Below are 15,889 nucleotides of genomic sequence, written 5' to 3'. Positions count from 1 at the left end.
TGACAAGGGGACAGAAGGGAAAAGATGAGGGGAGGAAGAGCAGGAAGGGGAGAGGGAAACGAGGGGTACAGAAGGGGATGCTGTTCAGTAGAATGCCTCTGCCTAGGAAATCCTCTCAGTGTGGGCAGTAGATGACCATAAATCTCAAGTCACGGTGGATAAGGGTGGGGGAGGGGAGGGGAGGGGCGGCGCGAAGTTGGGAAAATTCAGGTCAGCAGCGAAGGTGGGTGTTGAGGAAGGGGAAATTCAGCCAGCACCGCAGGGAAGTGGTCCTGTGAATGGGAAACACAGCAAGTGGGAAATCCAGCCATAGGGAGCTGTGAATAGGAGATCCAGCCAATAGGTGGGGTAGGGGAGTCTGTGAAAGGGATATGCTTCCGGGGGAAGACAGTGTGCCTGTAAAAGGGGAATGGCACCAGGGAGGGTGATCGCTGAATGGAAACAGCAGTCAGCGTGGGATGCGGCCAAGGTATACTAGTCCAAATTGACATAAGAAGCAACAGCCTCCAAACCACGAACGCCACCACAAAAATGGGAGACTGACAGGTTGAGGAAAGAGGTACAGCCCGGCACATGAATAACCTAAAAGGTCGCAATGTCTAGATTGGATGAAATGATGAACCCGCACTGTAAGTTCAACTGATAACCCAGTTAATAAATGCACTACATTTACAGCAGCTTCTTTAAATCATATGGATCATATTTTGTTTTTTTCAGATACTTAATGAGATAGAGAAGTCTACCCAAAACAATGCTTTTGGACACACTAGGTAACAGAACAAGGTGGCACGTTATTAAGGGAAAATTTAGGGTGGATGTCAGGAAGTATTTCTTCATACAGAAGATGATCAAAGTTGGAACAAGCTGCAAGGAAGAGTGGTTGAGGCCAGGACATTAGACATGCTCAGGAAACTGTAAGAATTTGTCATGGGAAAGAGAATAGGATTAGTATTCTGCAAAGATGAAATCAAATGAGCTGAAGGGCTTTCTCCATCCAAACCTATCTAGTGAAACAGAACGTTCCATTTCAAGGGAGAAAGCCTCCCTCACTTCTCCAGTTTAAACTGCACTGCCTAATGCAGGGTGTCTATCCTGCAGTCATCGAAGCCCAGTTCTACTTGCATTTGAATTTCTAATTTGCTGGTTTGTCCTGTTTGAATTTTGTGGGTCTGTAGGTTTGTAAAGGGGTGCTTTGACACTGTTGCCTCGAAGGTTGATAATTGCTAAATTATACCACCACGATCTGTTAGCATCAGCAAATCAATGGTGTCCTGGATTTAAACTTTATATATAGCCTCGAGGAAACTATGTAGAGCACAAGGATGAACGGTTGGGCACCCTCAACCTATTTTTAACTGACTGCAAGTCTATCAAATTACAAATATTAGTTCCAGGAGAGACCATACAGTAAATTATTTTCTGTGCAGGGATTACAAGCCTTATCTTAAACAACACTTTCAACAGTCAGCTTCAACCCTAAATTAAAGCAATCCTAAATAAAACATGTTGAGCACATGCCAAGTTTCAACTTTACTTAAAACATTTACTGCTGCAACTAATGATAATGAAACCCATGTGGATCCAGGGGTCCAATAATAACTAGTCTTAGTGGCAGTCTCTCCACTGAAACAAAAAGCTGCCCATCATATCAGTCTGCATAGAGTAGCGAAACTTTGTATTTTATTTTCTCATTCCAGACAAGATAATTTGAAAAACAAAATTGGGTAAATGTTCAATTAAAAATTCCCAAGCTGAAAGCATAAAGAATACCAAACATATTACCTAATATTTTCAGAATATACCTATCACATCTGATAGGTAACTGTACAACAGATACATTAAGAGTATTTACAAACTGTGCGGTAATGTTCTCACTCTGCAGCTCATAGTAGATTCTTAACAATATGTAAGACACAATTAAATTGAGCATCACATTTTACATTTTCTAAAATAACAATTTTAATTTCATTCATTTATGCTTACAGTGTGAAGACATTGTCTAGGTTTTTAGATTGTAATGATCACAGTAATAATGGATTACCATTAGCATTACAATTGAAAAATCTAAGCCATTAAAATTAATTGTGATTTCTTTCTGATCAGACAGTTCAAAAAACCAACTGTTCAGAATGTATACTTTAGGATAATGTGAAACATAATTTGAAAATTACACGCATTAAATCCAAGAGAACGTTGTTGACTCTTAACTGCCCTTTGAAGTGGTCTAGCAAGCCACTCCGTTGTATCAAACCGCTACGAAGACTACCATATTGACTACAGCGGTTCAAGAAGACGGCCTACCACCACTTTCTCAGGGCAACTAGAGATGGACAATAAATGCCGGCCTTGCCAGCGACGTCAACATCCTGAGAATGAATTTTAAAATACATTAGCGCACTTTTGCATTATTGGAAAAGAACAGCCAGTACGGTACAACCATCCACACACAAACCAGAAAACCACACCCTTCCTCAATTTAGAAATTATTCTGGTGTTGTATGTCAATTCCTGTTGGACTATTTTTAAATGGTTTAAGTGGTCAAAGTATCCCAGCAGGTTTTGCTTTAGCATTTTAGCCAGAGAGTGAATGTGGAGAAAAGGGGAAGTTTTTGTTTCCGTGTGAACAAAACAAGCTGAACCATGAGAATCAACACCAAGGTGATGGGGCAGTTGCTAAGACACCACATACCACAGTAAGAGATAGCATTGAGATACTCACTTGAGGCCTTCCACTGTGAAAGAATAAGCCATATAACCTATTCAGAAAAATACACCATTGTATGAAAGAATTTGGCCTTATTAAAACATGACAAACTGGGTTTGGAAATCTAGAAACCTAACTATGAAAAAGCTGTGAAAGCATTCTGGCTATAGAGATAAGATAGTTGTTGACACTGAATCAATAACCTTATTGAAACAGAAGGTTAAAGGCTCCGGTAGGCTGAACCTTTCAGAATGAAACAATGGTTCACCCTGGACAAGGTGTTCTAATTTACACTTCGTAAAGAAGCACTTAAAAGTAAGAAACATCTGCCTTCCTAAAAATTACATCAAGTAAAAAATACACCTGCCGTTACACCGTTTTTTATGGTAAACTTAGAACACCTAGAGAAGAGACATAATTCTGTAATGCTACCAGCTGAGGTGACTGTAAGAATTGCAGGGGTCAGCAGAAAAATGACTAGAGATAATTAGCTTACATCAGCAGAAAACCTTAAAGGAAATACCACTGGAAAAGGGTATAAATATTGAACTCTCAAATGGGATAGTAGACTCACTTTAAAGGGGCAAAGCGATTCTCGGCTTCAGAGGCGGCTCTGTAAGTCTCCAACTCTTTGTACCTCGGGGATCAAAGGTATTTGATTTTGCTGGATATCCTGAATAAGACTAAGAACTGTAAAACTGTAGCGAAGTTAAGATTTGAGAATAAGGATCTCTGATAAAAGATTGTAAAGCTTTCTCTTTTTGGAACTGTTAATGTTGCGATTGACTCACCAACTGTAAACTGCATGTCGGTTCTTTAATAAATCTATATATTTTTAGAATTGTCTCACATAAGACTTCTGTATCAAACCTGCGAACTCAATTTCTGTACACTCTTTAGTGAGGAGTTGCAGAATTCTGGGGGAGTTTTCCGGACCCTCATAATATCCGGAACGTTACAGTCTAGCTAAACTTATTAAAAGTGCTATCTGGAGGATGGTAACACTTTCAGGTTGTTCCTTTCCTTTAGGGATAGTCCGAACCTTTAGACCCAATTAAGCATCTTTATGATTCGGCTACCTCAAACTTTAGTTGAAAGTGGACGTCTGAGGAATATGCCTGATCTGGGGTAGCCCTAAAGGGGCTAGGACTAGTAATTATCCCTTCACCACGACCGGTGGGCACCGGAGGATCTTGAGTGCTTCATCATCCCCCGAAACCCAATTTTAATTTGATTTGTTAAGTTTACTTTCAATTCGGTTTAATTTGCAGTTTATTGGTTGTACCCCTTTAAAAAGGGGGCACTTACTTTTTTATTGGTTATGACATCAGTTGTCAATCAAAGTTATCAACTAATAAGTAGCAGCATTGAGATACTGCTAAGGCAGTCAGAACTATGAAAGCCTGAAGACCACTTGGCCTGCGTATTTAAAGTATAATAAACAAAGCTTGCAGAACGGAGATGAAGGTCAAAAGATTAGAAGCAGGGTAAACACCTCAATACGTGGCCTCTGTAAATGTACACTTACGCATACTGTTGTGTGTAAGTGTAGCCCAAGGTAACCGAATAGTACAAAAATGGGCGTTTTGTCTCTAATACTGAGAGCGCTCTTGGGACAGTCGGAAGTCCATTTGCCTTAATGGTGACCCACGAAGGTTACAAGTCTGATCAACCTGAACGAGACTTTGTGAAGGAAACAGGTTGTATTAATTGATTGCCATTCAATGTAATATTGTAGAACAGTTGCATAAAAAAAACTGTTTTTAGTCAATGTACATTAAAGCTTGTTGTTTAAAACCACTCAGGCTTGAATCTTGCGGAGAACTCATGCCCCTTTGTTGCAACCCTAACCACGGGAAATCTGCTAACAATTCCTGAACAAGATTTCTGACTGGGAGAAATGGTGGTTATCCCTCCCAGAAGCTGCTTAAAGTTGTGGTTTCTCCTCACAGGTAGAAACATTTTTAAAAATTATTTTCAGGGGCAGATCAGTCAGCATCTGAAAATGAAAGACGGTTAACATTGCAAATGTGACTGTTCTTTACATCAAAAACGCATAACATTAACCCATCTTTAGGACATATGATTTGCTATTGCTACGATCCATCTACAAAAGACCTTGCATTTATATAGCGCCTTTCATGTCCTTGGGATATCACAAAACATTTCACAGCCAATGAATTACTTTTGAAGTGTAGCCAATTTTGTTTTGTCAGCAAACACGGGAACCAAACCCAGTATTTTCACTATCTCTGGAACTTCTTATGCAAAACTGTGATACTCAGGCAGCACATTTCACCAACAACAACTTGCATTTATATAGCACCTTTAACATAGTAAAACATCCCAAGGCGCTTCATAGGAGCGTTATCAGACAAAATTTGTCACATAAGGAGATATTAGGACCGATGACCAAAAGCTTAAAGGAGGAGAGGTAGAAAGGCAAAGAGGTTTAGGGAGAGAATTCCAGAGCTTAGGGCCTAGACAGCTGAAGGCATGGCTGCCAATGGAGGGGCAAAGAAAATCAAGGATGCACAATAGGCTAGAATTGGGAGAATGCAGATTCACGGAGGGTTGTAGGGCTGGAGGAGGTTCGGAGTGATTATTTGGTCATGTCTATTTGTAACACCAGATTTCTGATTGGTCTCCTTGGAGGACAAGATCAGATTTCTGATTGGTCCCCTTGTAGGACAAGACACAACCAACAGTTTGTCTGGAATGTGTAATTTGATCCAGTCTTGCCAGACTACAGAATGTGGAAGTCTAGTTAGCTTTATGAAGATCCTCTTGTTAATAGTACTCTGCAATTGTAATTATCATCGTTCTTGGCTGGTAAAATAAAAGACTTTATACTCTAATTAGTAGGTTAGTTAATTCTTCAGAGTTTTATGTTCTTTTTTCCTTCTGGAAGCGATAAAAATTCTTTAATTCTGAATGCAGGGACCGTGAGTGGGGTCCGTGTGTGTGGTGTGCGGGTATTTTGCTCATAAGTGCTGTTCCTAAGGCTTCCCCCGGAGTTTGTAGCTCTGGATTGTTACAGATTGGACTGCGGGTTCAGGCCGGAACCTTGTGTGGGAGCTGAGCGCGGTGTGGCCGGAGCGCTGAGCTTTTCTTTCCAGTAATAACATATGAAAGTATTCTTGTTGGTTTGAAACACATGGAAGTAAATAAGTGTTTCAGTATCAAATGAATCCTTACATCTCGAGAATGAAAGCCTAATTCACTCAGAACACATTTAAGTCTTTTAATTTGTGTTGGTCCATTTCAAAGCTTTCTGTTTAAACCTAACCCATAGTAAATAAAATGTCGTGATTGTGACTTTCTGTTTATCTCATGGGACAGCTGCGTACAGGTGGGTTATGCAAAAACAGCATTGCCAGCCTGCATGAGTGCGCTGCGAGTTCAACTTGCCCAGAACTAAATGGCATAAGGCATTCAACATAACCAATGGCATCGATTTACGTTTGCCTCTCATGTTTCCGCATCACCTCCTGAGTGGAAGAAACTAAGATTTCCCAATTCACAAATTTTGGGCTTTGATTTAATTTCGACCTCGCTATCAGTAGCAAACCTTACGCATGCTCTCCTTATACAATCGGGCCGGAGAGCGCAAGAGGCGGAAGAGCGAGCAGGGCCCCGAGCCCCGACACCGCAAGATGGGCAACCACAACCGGGTGAGCGGGGCTTTAAACATCGGGGCTTAAGCCTGAGCTGGGTTTCCACGCTCGGTTGACTCTCGGTGGGTTTGGGTTTAGATGGGTTTTTTTAATCCCCCAAAGCTGCCGCCTATTGCTGGGGAACCAGCCGCCCTCCAGTTTCCCATAACCAACTGACCCTCCTTCATCTCTTGACCTTCTCCCCAAACACGTGCAGCACAAACAGGCCGGAACTTCGGCCCAGCGCCTTGAAGCCCCGGTCCCAAGGCTTCAGAGCCTGAGTCTGGTCCCCACACCCAGAATCCCACCCCGAGGCAGTGATCTACTGCTCAGGCCTGCACCTGCCAGCCTGCCTCACGCATTGCTAGCGATGGAATGACAAGGGCCTTCTGATGCGCATGCACAGCCGCAACGTCTGTGCAGATGCGCAGTTCTGGTGGGGGAGGGGTGTGTTTAGGCCCCACCGCCCCATACGACCACATGCGCAGAAGGATGCAGAAGACCGTGCAAATAATCACAGTGGCTTATTTGTACGAACATGGGGGCGGAGTCTAAACACCGTCCCACCCCCACCGGAGCCGCGCATGCACACCCAACGTTGCAGCTGCGCATGCGCACCGGAGGGCCCCGTCCTCCTATGTGGGGCAGGTTGGTGGGCGCAGGCCTGAGCAGTAGGCCCCGGCCTTGGGGTGGGAATCTGGGTGCAGGGTCGGGGCTTCAAGACACCAGGCCAAGTTTCAGCCTGTGTGTACTGCACGAGTTTGGGGAGGTCAGGAGGTGCGGGGAGAGAAGAGGATCGGGGGTGGGGGGGGGGGGGGGGAAGCAGAGGAGACGACAGGGGATCGGGGCGGGGGGGAGAATCGGAGAGGGGGATCGGGGGGGAGAATACAGGAGAGAGTGATCTGAAGGGAGATAGGAGAGGGGATGGGATAGAGGAAAGGAGAGGCGGATTGGGGGGAGAGAGAGGAGGAGAGGGGAGAAAAAGAGGGTATCGGAGTGGGAGAAGGTCAGGAACTCGAGGGGAGAGAGGACAGGGGGATCGGGGGAGGGAGGAGAGGAGCTCGGAGGGGGGAGAGGAGGGGAGAGAGGTCAGGAACTCGGGGGAGGGGGTGTTAGGGGAGAAGGTCAGGAACTCGGGGGGAGAAGGTCAGGAACTCGGGGTGGGGGTTAGGGGAGAAGGTCAGGAACTCGGGGTGGGGGTTAGGGGAGAAGGTCAGGAACTCGGGGGGGGGTTAGGGGAGAAGGTCAGGAACTCGGAGGGGGGGAGGTCAGGAACTCGAGAGGAGAGAGGACAGGGGGATCGGGGGAGAGAGGAGAGGAGCTCGGGGGAGGGAGAGGAGAGGTGAGAGAAGGTCAGGAACATGCGGCGGGGGCGGGGATGGAGAAGATCAGAAACTCGGGAGTTAGGGGAGGTCAGGAATTCGAGGGGGGGGGGGGAGGTCAGGAACTTGGGGGGGTTTAGGGGAGAAGGTCAGGAACTCGGGGGGGGGGGTTTAGGGGAGAAGGTCAGGAACTCGGGGGGAGGGGGGGAAAAGGTCAGGAACTCGGGGGGGTTTAGGGGAGAAGGTCAGGAACTCGGGAGGGGTTTTGGGGAGAAGGTCAGGAACTCGGAGGGGTTTTGGGGAGAAGGTCGGGAACTCGGGGGGAGGGGTTTAGGGGAGAAGGTCAGGGACTCGGGAGGGGGGGGTTTTGGGGAGAAGGTCGGGAGCTCGGGGGGGGTTAGGGGAGAAGGTCAGGAACTCTGGGGGGGTTAGGGGAGAAGGTCAGGAACTCGGGGGGGGGTTAGGGGAGGTCAGGAACTCGGGGGGGGGTTTAGGGGAGAAGGTCAGGAACTCGGGGGGGGGTTAGGGGAGAAGGTCAGGAACTTGGGGGGGGTTAGGGGAGAAGGTCAGGAACTCGGGGGGGGGGGTTTAGGGGAGAAGGTCAGGAACTCGGAGGGGTTTAGGGGAGAAGGTCAGGAACTCGGGGGGGGGGTTTAGGGGAGAAGGTCAGGAACTCGGGGGGGGTTTAGGGGAGAAGGTCAGGAACTCGGGGGGGGTTTAGGGGAGAAGGTCAGGAACTCGGGGGGAGGGGTTTAGGGGAGAAGGTCAGGGACTCGGGGGGGGGTTTAGGGGAGAAGGTCAGGAACTCGGGGGGGGTTAGGGGAGAAGGTCAGGAACTCGGGGGGGGGGTTAGGGGAGAAGGTCAGGAACTCGGGGGGGGGTTAGGGGAGAAGGTCAGGAACTCGGGGGGGGTATTAGGGGAGGTCAGGAACTCGGGGGGGGGGTTTAGGGGAGAAGGTCAGGAACTCGGGAGGGGTTTTGGGGAGAAGGTCGGGAACTCGGGGGGGTTTTGGGGAGAAGGTCGGGAACTCGGGGGGGGGGGTTTAGGGGAGACGGTCAAGGACTCGGGGGGGGGGGGGGGTTTTGGGGAGAAGGTCGGGGACTCCGGGGGGGGGGTTAGGGGAGAAGGTCAGGAACTCCGGGGGGGGTTTAGGGGAGAAGGTCAGGAACTCGGGGGGGGGGGGTTTAGGGGAGAAGGTCAGGAACTCGGGGGGGGTTTTGGGGAGAAGGTCAGGAACTCTGGGGGGGGTTAGGGGAGAAGATCAGGAACTCGGGGGGGTTTTGGGGAGAAGGTCGGGAACTCGGGGGGGTTTTGGGGAGAAGGTCGGGAACTCGGGGGGGGGGGGTTTAGGGGAGAAGGTCAGGGACTCGGGGGGGGGGGTTTGGGGAGGAGGTCGGGAACTCGGGGGGGGTTAGGGGAGAAGGTCAGGAACTCTGGGGGGGGTTAGGGGAGAAGGTCAGGAACTCTGGGGGGGGTTAGGGGAGAAGGTCAGGAACTCTGGGGGGGTTAGGGGAGGTCAGGAACTCGGGGGGGTTTAGGGGAGAAGGTCGGGAACTCGGGGGGGTTTTGGGGAGAAGGTCATGGACTCGGGGGGGGCGGGGTTAGGGGAGGTCAGGAACTCAGGGGGTAGGGGAGAAGGTCAGGAACTCGGGGGGGGGGTTAGGGGAGAAGGTCAGGGACTCGGGGGGGGGTTAGGGGAGAAGGTCAGGGACTCGGGGGGGGGGGTTAGGGGAGGTCAGGAACTCGGGGGGGTTAGGGGAGAAGGTCAGGAACTCGGGGGGGGGGTTAGGGGAGGTCAGGAACTCGGGGGAGTGGGGAGAAGGTCAGAAACTCGAGAGAGGACAGGGGGATCGGGGGAGAGAGGAGAGGAGCTTGGAGGGGGGAGGGGAGAGAGTAGAGGTGAGAGAAGGTCAGGAACTCGTGGCGGGGGGGGGGGGGGGTGATGGAGAAGGTCAGGAACTCAGGGGAGTTAGGGGAGGTCAGGAACTCGGACTGGGGGGGTGGGAGCCTAGAGCGAACAGTGGGGATGGGAGAAGAACGTGATCCAGGTCTAAAGTGGGGGGGATGAGAGTGAGATCGTGATCCAGATAGGCAGATGGATCACATTCTCCCCCTTCTGTTAGACATGTATTACTTTCTTCCAACCCAACGCCCAGCCCTTTACACCCATGCCACGTTTTCCCTCTCCTCCCCCCAGACCTGGATCATGCTTTTGACCATGAATGGCAGTGAGATGATTTCTCGGAAAGCCCGGCATGTATGCGGCAAGTGACATCATTGGACTGGACGAAATCCGGATGACATGACACTGTCATAGAATCATAGAATGATTACAGCACAGACGGAGGCCATTCAGCCTGTTAAGCCCACGCTGGCCTCTGTAAGAGCACTTCAGCTAGTCCAAATACCCTGCCCTTTCCCTGTAGCCCTGCAAATTGTTTTCCTTCAGGTACTTAACCAATTCCCTTTTGAAAGCCACGATTCAGTCTGCCTCCATCACCCTTTCAGGCAGTGCATTCCAGATACTAACCACTCTCTGCGTAGAAAAGTTTTTCCTCATGTCGCCTTTGGTTCTTTTGTCTTAAATCTGTGTCCTCTGGTTTTCGACCCTTCCGCCAATGGGAATAGTTTCTCTCTATCTACTCTGTTGAACACCTTTATCAAATCTCCTCTCAACCTTCTCTGCTCCAAGAAGAACAACCCCAGCTTCTCTAGTCTTTCCACCTAACTGAAGTCTCTCATTCCTGGAACCAGTCTTGTAAATCTTTTTTGCACCCTCTCTAAGGGCTTCACATCCTTCCTAAAGTGCGGTGCCCAGGATTGGACACAATACTCTAGTTGAAGCCAAACCAGGGTTTTATAAAGGTTCATTATAACTTCCTTGCTATTGTACTCTTATGCCTCTATTTATGAAGCCCAGGATCCCGTATGCTTTTTTAAACGCTTTCTCAACCTGCCTTGCCACCTTCAACAATTTGTGCACATATAGCCCAGATCTCTCTGTTCATGCATCCCCTTTAAAACTGTATCCTTTAGTTTATATTGCCTCTCCTCGTTCTTCCTATCAAAATGGGTCACTTCGCACTTTTCTGCATTAAATTTCATCTGCCACATGTCCGCCCATTTCACCAGCCCGTCTATGTCTTCTTGAGGTCTATCACTATCTTCCTCACTGTTCATTATACTTCCAAGTTTTATGTCATCTGCAAATTTTGAAATTATGCCCTGTACACCCAAGTCCAAGTCAAGAATATATATCAAGAAAAGCAGTGGTCCTAGTACCGACCCCGGGGAACACCACTGTATATCTTCCTCCAGTTAGAAAAACAACCGTTCATCACTACTCTCTGTTTCCTGTCACTTAGCCAATTTCATATCCATGCTGTCACTGTCCCTTTTATTCCATGGGCTTCAACTTTGCTGGCAAGCCTAGTATGTGGCACTTTATCAAACGCCTTTCGGAAGTCCATGTACACCATGTCAACCGCATAGCCCTCATCAACCCTCTCTGTTACATCATCAAAAAATTGGATCAAGTTAGTGACACGATTTGCCTTTAACAAATCCATGCTGACTTTCCTTAATTAATCCACACTTGTCCAAGTGACTGTTCATTTTGTCCCTGATTATCGTTTCTAAAAGCTTCCCCACTACTGAGGTTAAACTGACTGGCCTGTAGTTGCTTGGTTTATCTTTACACCCTTTTTCGAACAAGGGTGTAACATTTGCAATTCTCCAATCCTCTGGCACCACTCATGTATCCAAGGAGGATTGGAAGATTATGGCCAGTACCTCTGTGATTTCCACTTTAACTTCCCTCAGCATCCTAGGATGCATCCCATCCGGTCCTGGTGACTTATCTACTTTAAGTACAGCCAGCCTTTCTAGTACCTACACTATCAATTTTTATCCCACTACCTCCTCTTTCACTATGACTCTGGCAGTATCTTCATTGGTGAAGACAGATGCAAAATACTCATTTAGTACCTCAGCCATGCCCTCTGCCTCCATGCGTAGGTCTCCATTTTGGTCCCTAATCAGCCCCACCCCGCCTCTTACTACCCGTTTACTATTTATATGCCTATAGAAGACTTTTGAATTCTCTTTTATGTTAGCTGCCAATCTTTCTCTTTGCCCCTCTTATTTCCTTTTTCACTTCCCCTCTGAAATTCTATATTCAGCCTGATTCTCACTTGTATTCTCAACCTGACATCTGCCATACACACTCTTTTTCTGCTTCATCTTACTCTCTATCTCTTTCGTCATCCAGGGACCTCTGACTTTGGTTGCCCTACCTTTCCCACTCATGGGAATGTACCTCGACTGTACCCAAACCATCTCCTCTTTAAAGACAGTCCATTGTTCTATTAAAGTTTTGCCTGCTAATCTTTGATTCCAATTTATTTGGGCTAGATCCGTTCCCAACTGAAATTGGCCTTCCTCCAATTAAGTATTTTTACTCTAGATTGCTCCCTGTCCTTTTCCATAGCTAATCTAAACCTTATGATACTATGATCACTGTTCCCTAAATGTTCCCCTACTGACACTTGCTCCACTTGACCCACCTCATTCCCCAGAACCAGATCCAGCAATGCCTCCTTCCTCGTTGGGCCGGAAACATACCAATCAAGAAAGTTCTCCTGAACACTTCAGAAATTCTTACACCTCTCTGCCCTTTACACTATTACTATCCCAGTCTATATTAGGATAGTTGAAGTCCCCCATTATCACTACTATATAGTTCTTGCACCTCTCTGTAATTTCCCTGCAAATTTGCTCCTCTGTATCCTTCCCACTAGTTGGCAGCCTATAGACTACAGCTAGTAGTGTAATGGCACCTCTATTATTTCTTAACAGTAACCAAATAGATTCTGTCCTTGACCCCTCCAGGACATCCTCTCTCTCCAGCACTGTAACATTCTCCTTAACCAATACTGCCACCCCACCTCCTTTTAATACCCAATCCTGCCCTTTTTTGAGCCAGGTCTCCGTTATCACCACGACATCATATTCCCATGTGGCTATTTGCACCTACAGCTCACCAACCTTATTTACCACGCTTTGTGCATTTACACACATGCACTGTAAACCTCTCTTAGACCTTCTTGTATTCTCTCTTAGTGTGACCCCACCTAATACCTTACTATTTCTTATTCTAGAGCTATCTCTCCCAATCCTTTGTGCACATTGCTTCTCCCTTCTAATGGTACATCCTGGTGCCCATCCCCCTGCCAAATTAATTTAAACCTTCCCCAGCAGCACTAGCAAACCCCCCTGCGAGGATATTGGTCCTAGCTCTGTTAAGGTGCAACCCGTTCGACACGTACAGGTCCCACCTCCCCCAGAACCGGTCCCAATGTCTCAGGAATCTAAAGCCCGCCCCCCCCCCGGCACCATCTCTCCAGCCACGCATTCTTCTGTTCGATCCTCCTATTTCTATACACACTAGCTCGTGGCACCAGGAGTAATCCAGAGATTACGACCTTTGAGGTCCTGCTTTTAATCTCTTTCCTAGCTCCCTAAAATCTGCATACAGGACCTCATCCCTCTTTCTACCTACGTCGTTGATACCGATATGGACCATGACTTCTGGCTGTTCACCCTCCCCCCTCAGAATGTTCTGCAGCCACTCAGTGACATCCTTGACCCTGGCACTAGGGAGGCAACATACCATCTTGGAATTACGTCTGTGGCCACAGAAACACCTGTCTGTTCCCCTAACTATCGAATCTCCTATCGCTATTGCTTTCCTGATCTTCCTCCTCCCCGCTTGTACAGCTGAGCCACCCATGATGCCGTGGACCTTGCTCTGGTTGTACTCCCCAGAGGAACCATCGCCCTCACCAGTATTGAGTACTGAAGACCGGTTAGAGAGTGAGATGCACTCAGGGGACTCCTGCACTACTTGCCTAGTCCTCCTTGTCTGTCTGACCATCACTCATTCCCGCTCTGCCTGCACATTCTTACACTGCGGGGTGACCACCTCCTGAAATGTGCTAGCCACATAGCTCTCGGCCTCTAGGATGCACCGCAGTGACACGAACTGCTGCTCAAGCTCCGAAACCCGGAGCTCGAGCTCCTCTAGCCGACGACACTTGCTGCACATGTGGTTGTCCAGGACACTGGAAGTGTCTTGGGAGTTCCCACATGGCACAGGATGTGCATTCCATGGGACTGAGGTGCCCTGCCATGCCTCTATTTATTCGAGAATTAACTAACTTACAGAAATAAACTTAAGACTATTCACTTTGTACCCTCACCTGTTCTCGAATGAAATGCACCTCACTAAACCAACCTTGCAGCTCAAATTATGTAAAATAGTCACTGCTCTGGATTTCACTCAGCAAATCAGGCAGCATTTACGGAAAGAGAAACAGAGTTAACGTTTCACGTTCTGATGAAAGGTCATCGACTTGAAATGTTACTGCTTCTCTCTCCACAGATGCTGCCTGACTTGCTGAGCATTTCCAGCATTTTACACTATATCACTCAACTGATGATTAGAAGGAGGTCGACTGGGCAGGCTGTACGTGGCTGTGTGACAGTTCTCTTGCTTTTCTTGGTGACCCTCCACATTAAAAGGTAGAAGCCACTGTCCTGGCTGCTTTACAGCAGCTTCACTGGAGCAGCCTGCCTGTGACAAGGACTGGATCAAATTACACATTGCAGAGACTTTGAGTTACTTTCCAGCAATCAAAATACACATGCCAGACAAATTGTTGGATGCGTCCCCTCCACGGTCTCTAAATTATCATACTGCTTGTCCGACATCCAAGTCTGGATAAGCAGAAATTTTCACCAATTAAATATTGGGAAGACCAAAGCCATTGTTTTCGGTCCACGCCACAAACTCCCTTCCCTAGGCACTGACTCTTCCTCTCCCTAACATCTGTTTGAGGCTGAACCACACTGTTCGCAACTTTGGTGTCATATTTGACCCTGAAATGAGCTACCAACCACATATTCGCAGCATAACTAAGACCACCTACTTCCATCTCCATAACAGCACCTGTCTCTGCCCTTGCCTTAGCCCATCCACTGTTGAAACCCTCATCAATGCCTTTGTTACATCTTGACTTGACGATTCCAATGCACACCTGGCTGGCCTCCCACATTCTACCCTACATAAACTTGAGATCCAAAACTCAGCTGCCCATGTCCTAACTCGCACCAAGTCCCGTTCACCCATCACCCCTGTGCTCGCTGACCTACACTGGCTCCCCGTTAAGCAACGCCTTGATTTCAAAATTCTCATCCTTGTTTTCAAATCCCTCCATGGCCTCATCCCGCCCTATCTCTGTAATCTCCTTCAGCCCCACAAACCACCCCCGCCCCAAGATATCTGCGCTCCTCTAATTCTGCCCTCTTGAGCATTCCTGATTATAATCGCTCAACCATTGGTGGTTGTGCCTTCTGTTGCCTAGACCCTAAGCTCTGGAATTCCTTGCCTAAACCTCTCCACCATCCTTTAAGACACTCCTTAAAACCTACCTCTTTGACCAAGCTTTTGGTCACCTGTCCTAATTTTTCCTTATGTGGCTCGGTGTCAATTTTTTTTGTCTGATAATACTCCTGTGAAGCACCTGTTAAAGGCGCTATATAAATACAAGTTGTTGTTGTTTTTCTTGATAAATCGTTTCTTCCTGTCTTTTCTCTTTCAGATGCTGATGGGACTGTTGTGTATTACCAAATTGTTTTGTATCAGGTTTATATATATATATTGTGTGTGTGTTAATATTTAACATTAAAATGCAGCAAAACTAGGTCCTCAGTCGCGAATGGCTGTCACTCCTATCTCTATCTCTGGCTGGGTTTGGTCGCTGCAGCTTCTCTGCCGCCTCCGGTCACTCACCTGGCGGGCCCAGCCTCCGCCTTTAATAGTGGGCTTCTCTCATCCGCCTCAGCCTGAACCTCCGCCATTTTTCAGAAATATCTCCTGACTTTAATAGATTTAATATTGTCCTCCCCCGCCCAGATTTATCATCGGAAGTGACGGCTCCGCGGGGAAGCCGATAAAACCCGAGCCGACAGCAGCATGTGTAGCAACGCCACTGAGAGGAAGAAAACTGCACGCCCGAACAACTGTTCCGGTCAAAACCAATGAGCCTCAGAACTGGGTGGGAGAGGGAGATAAAATATCACTGTTCGTTGTGTAAAAATCACTGACTTTTAAAATTTAACCCGAGCAGAAATTATGTGGTGCAAA

At 47.5% G+C, this 15,889-nt stretch overlaps 1 protein-coding gene across 2 annotated transcripts in view; it reads right to left on the bottom strand.

The window, feature by feature from the left end:
* The window catches only part of mfsd8 (major facilitator superfamily domain containing 8), a 71,446-nt gene extending 55,763 nt beyond the window's left edge, over positions 1-15,683 (bottom strand). The window contains exon 1 of one of the 2 annotated variants that reach the window (XM_086009402.1): positions 15,536-15,683. In XM_086009402.1, coding sequence (XP_085865528.1) covers positions 15,536-15,603 — 68 coding nt within the window. In that variant the 5' untranslated portion in view covers positions 15,604-15,683. Of the gene's footprint in view, positions 1-4,232; positions 4,542-15,535 lie in introns of those variants that run through there. The other variant, XM_086009412.1, reaches the window with a different exon arrangement.
* Between the last annotated feature and the right edge of the window lie 206 nt (positions 15,684-15,889).

Source organism: Somniosus microcephalus, chromosome 2 (genome assembly GCF_052327205.1).
Source record: "Somniosus microcephalus isolate GS21.2 chromosome 2, FLI_Smic_1.0, whole genome shotgun sequence".
Classification (NCBI taxonomy): Eukaryota; Metazoa; Chordata; class Chondrichthyes; order Squaliformes; family Somniosidae; genus Somniosus; species Somniosus microcephalus.
The sequence above is the reverse complement of the archived record's forward strand: the minus strand, read 5'-3'. Positions and strand labels throughout refer to the sequence as shown.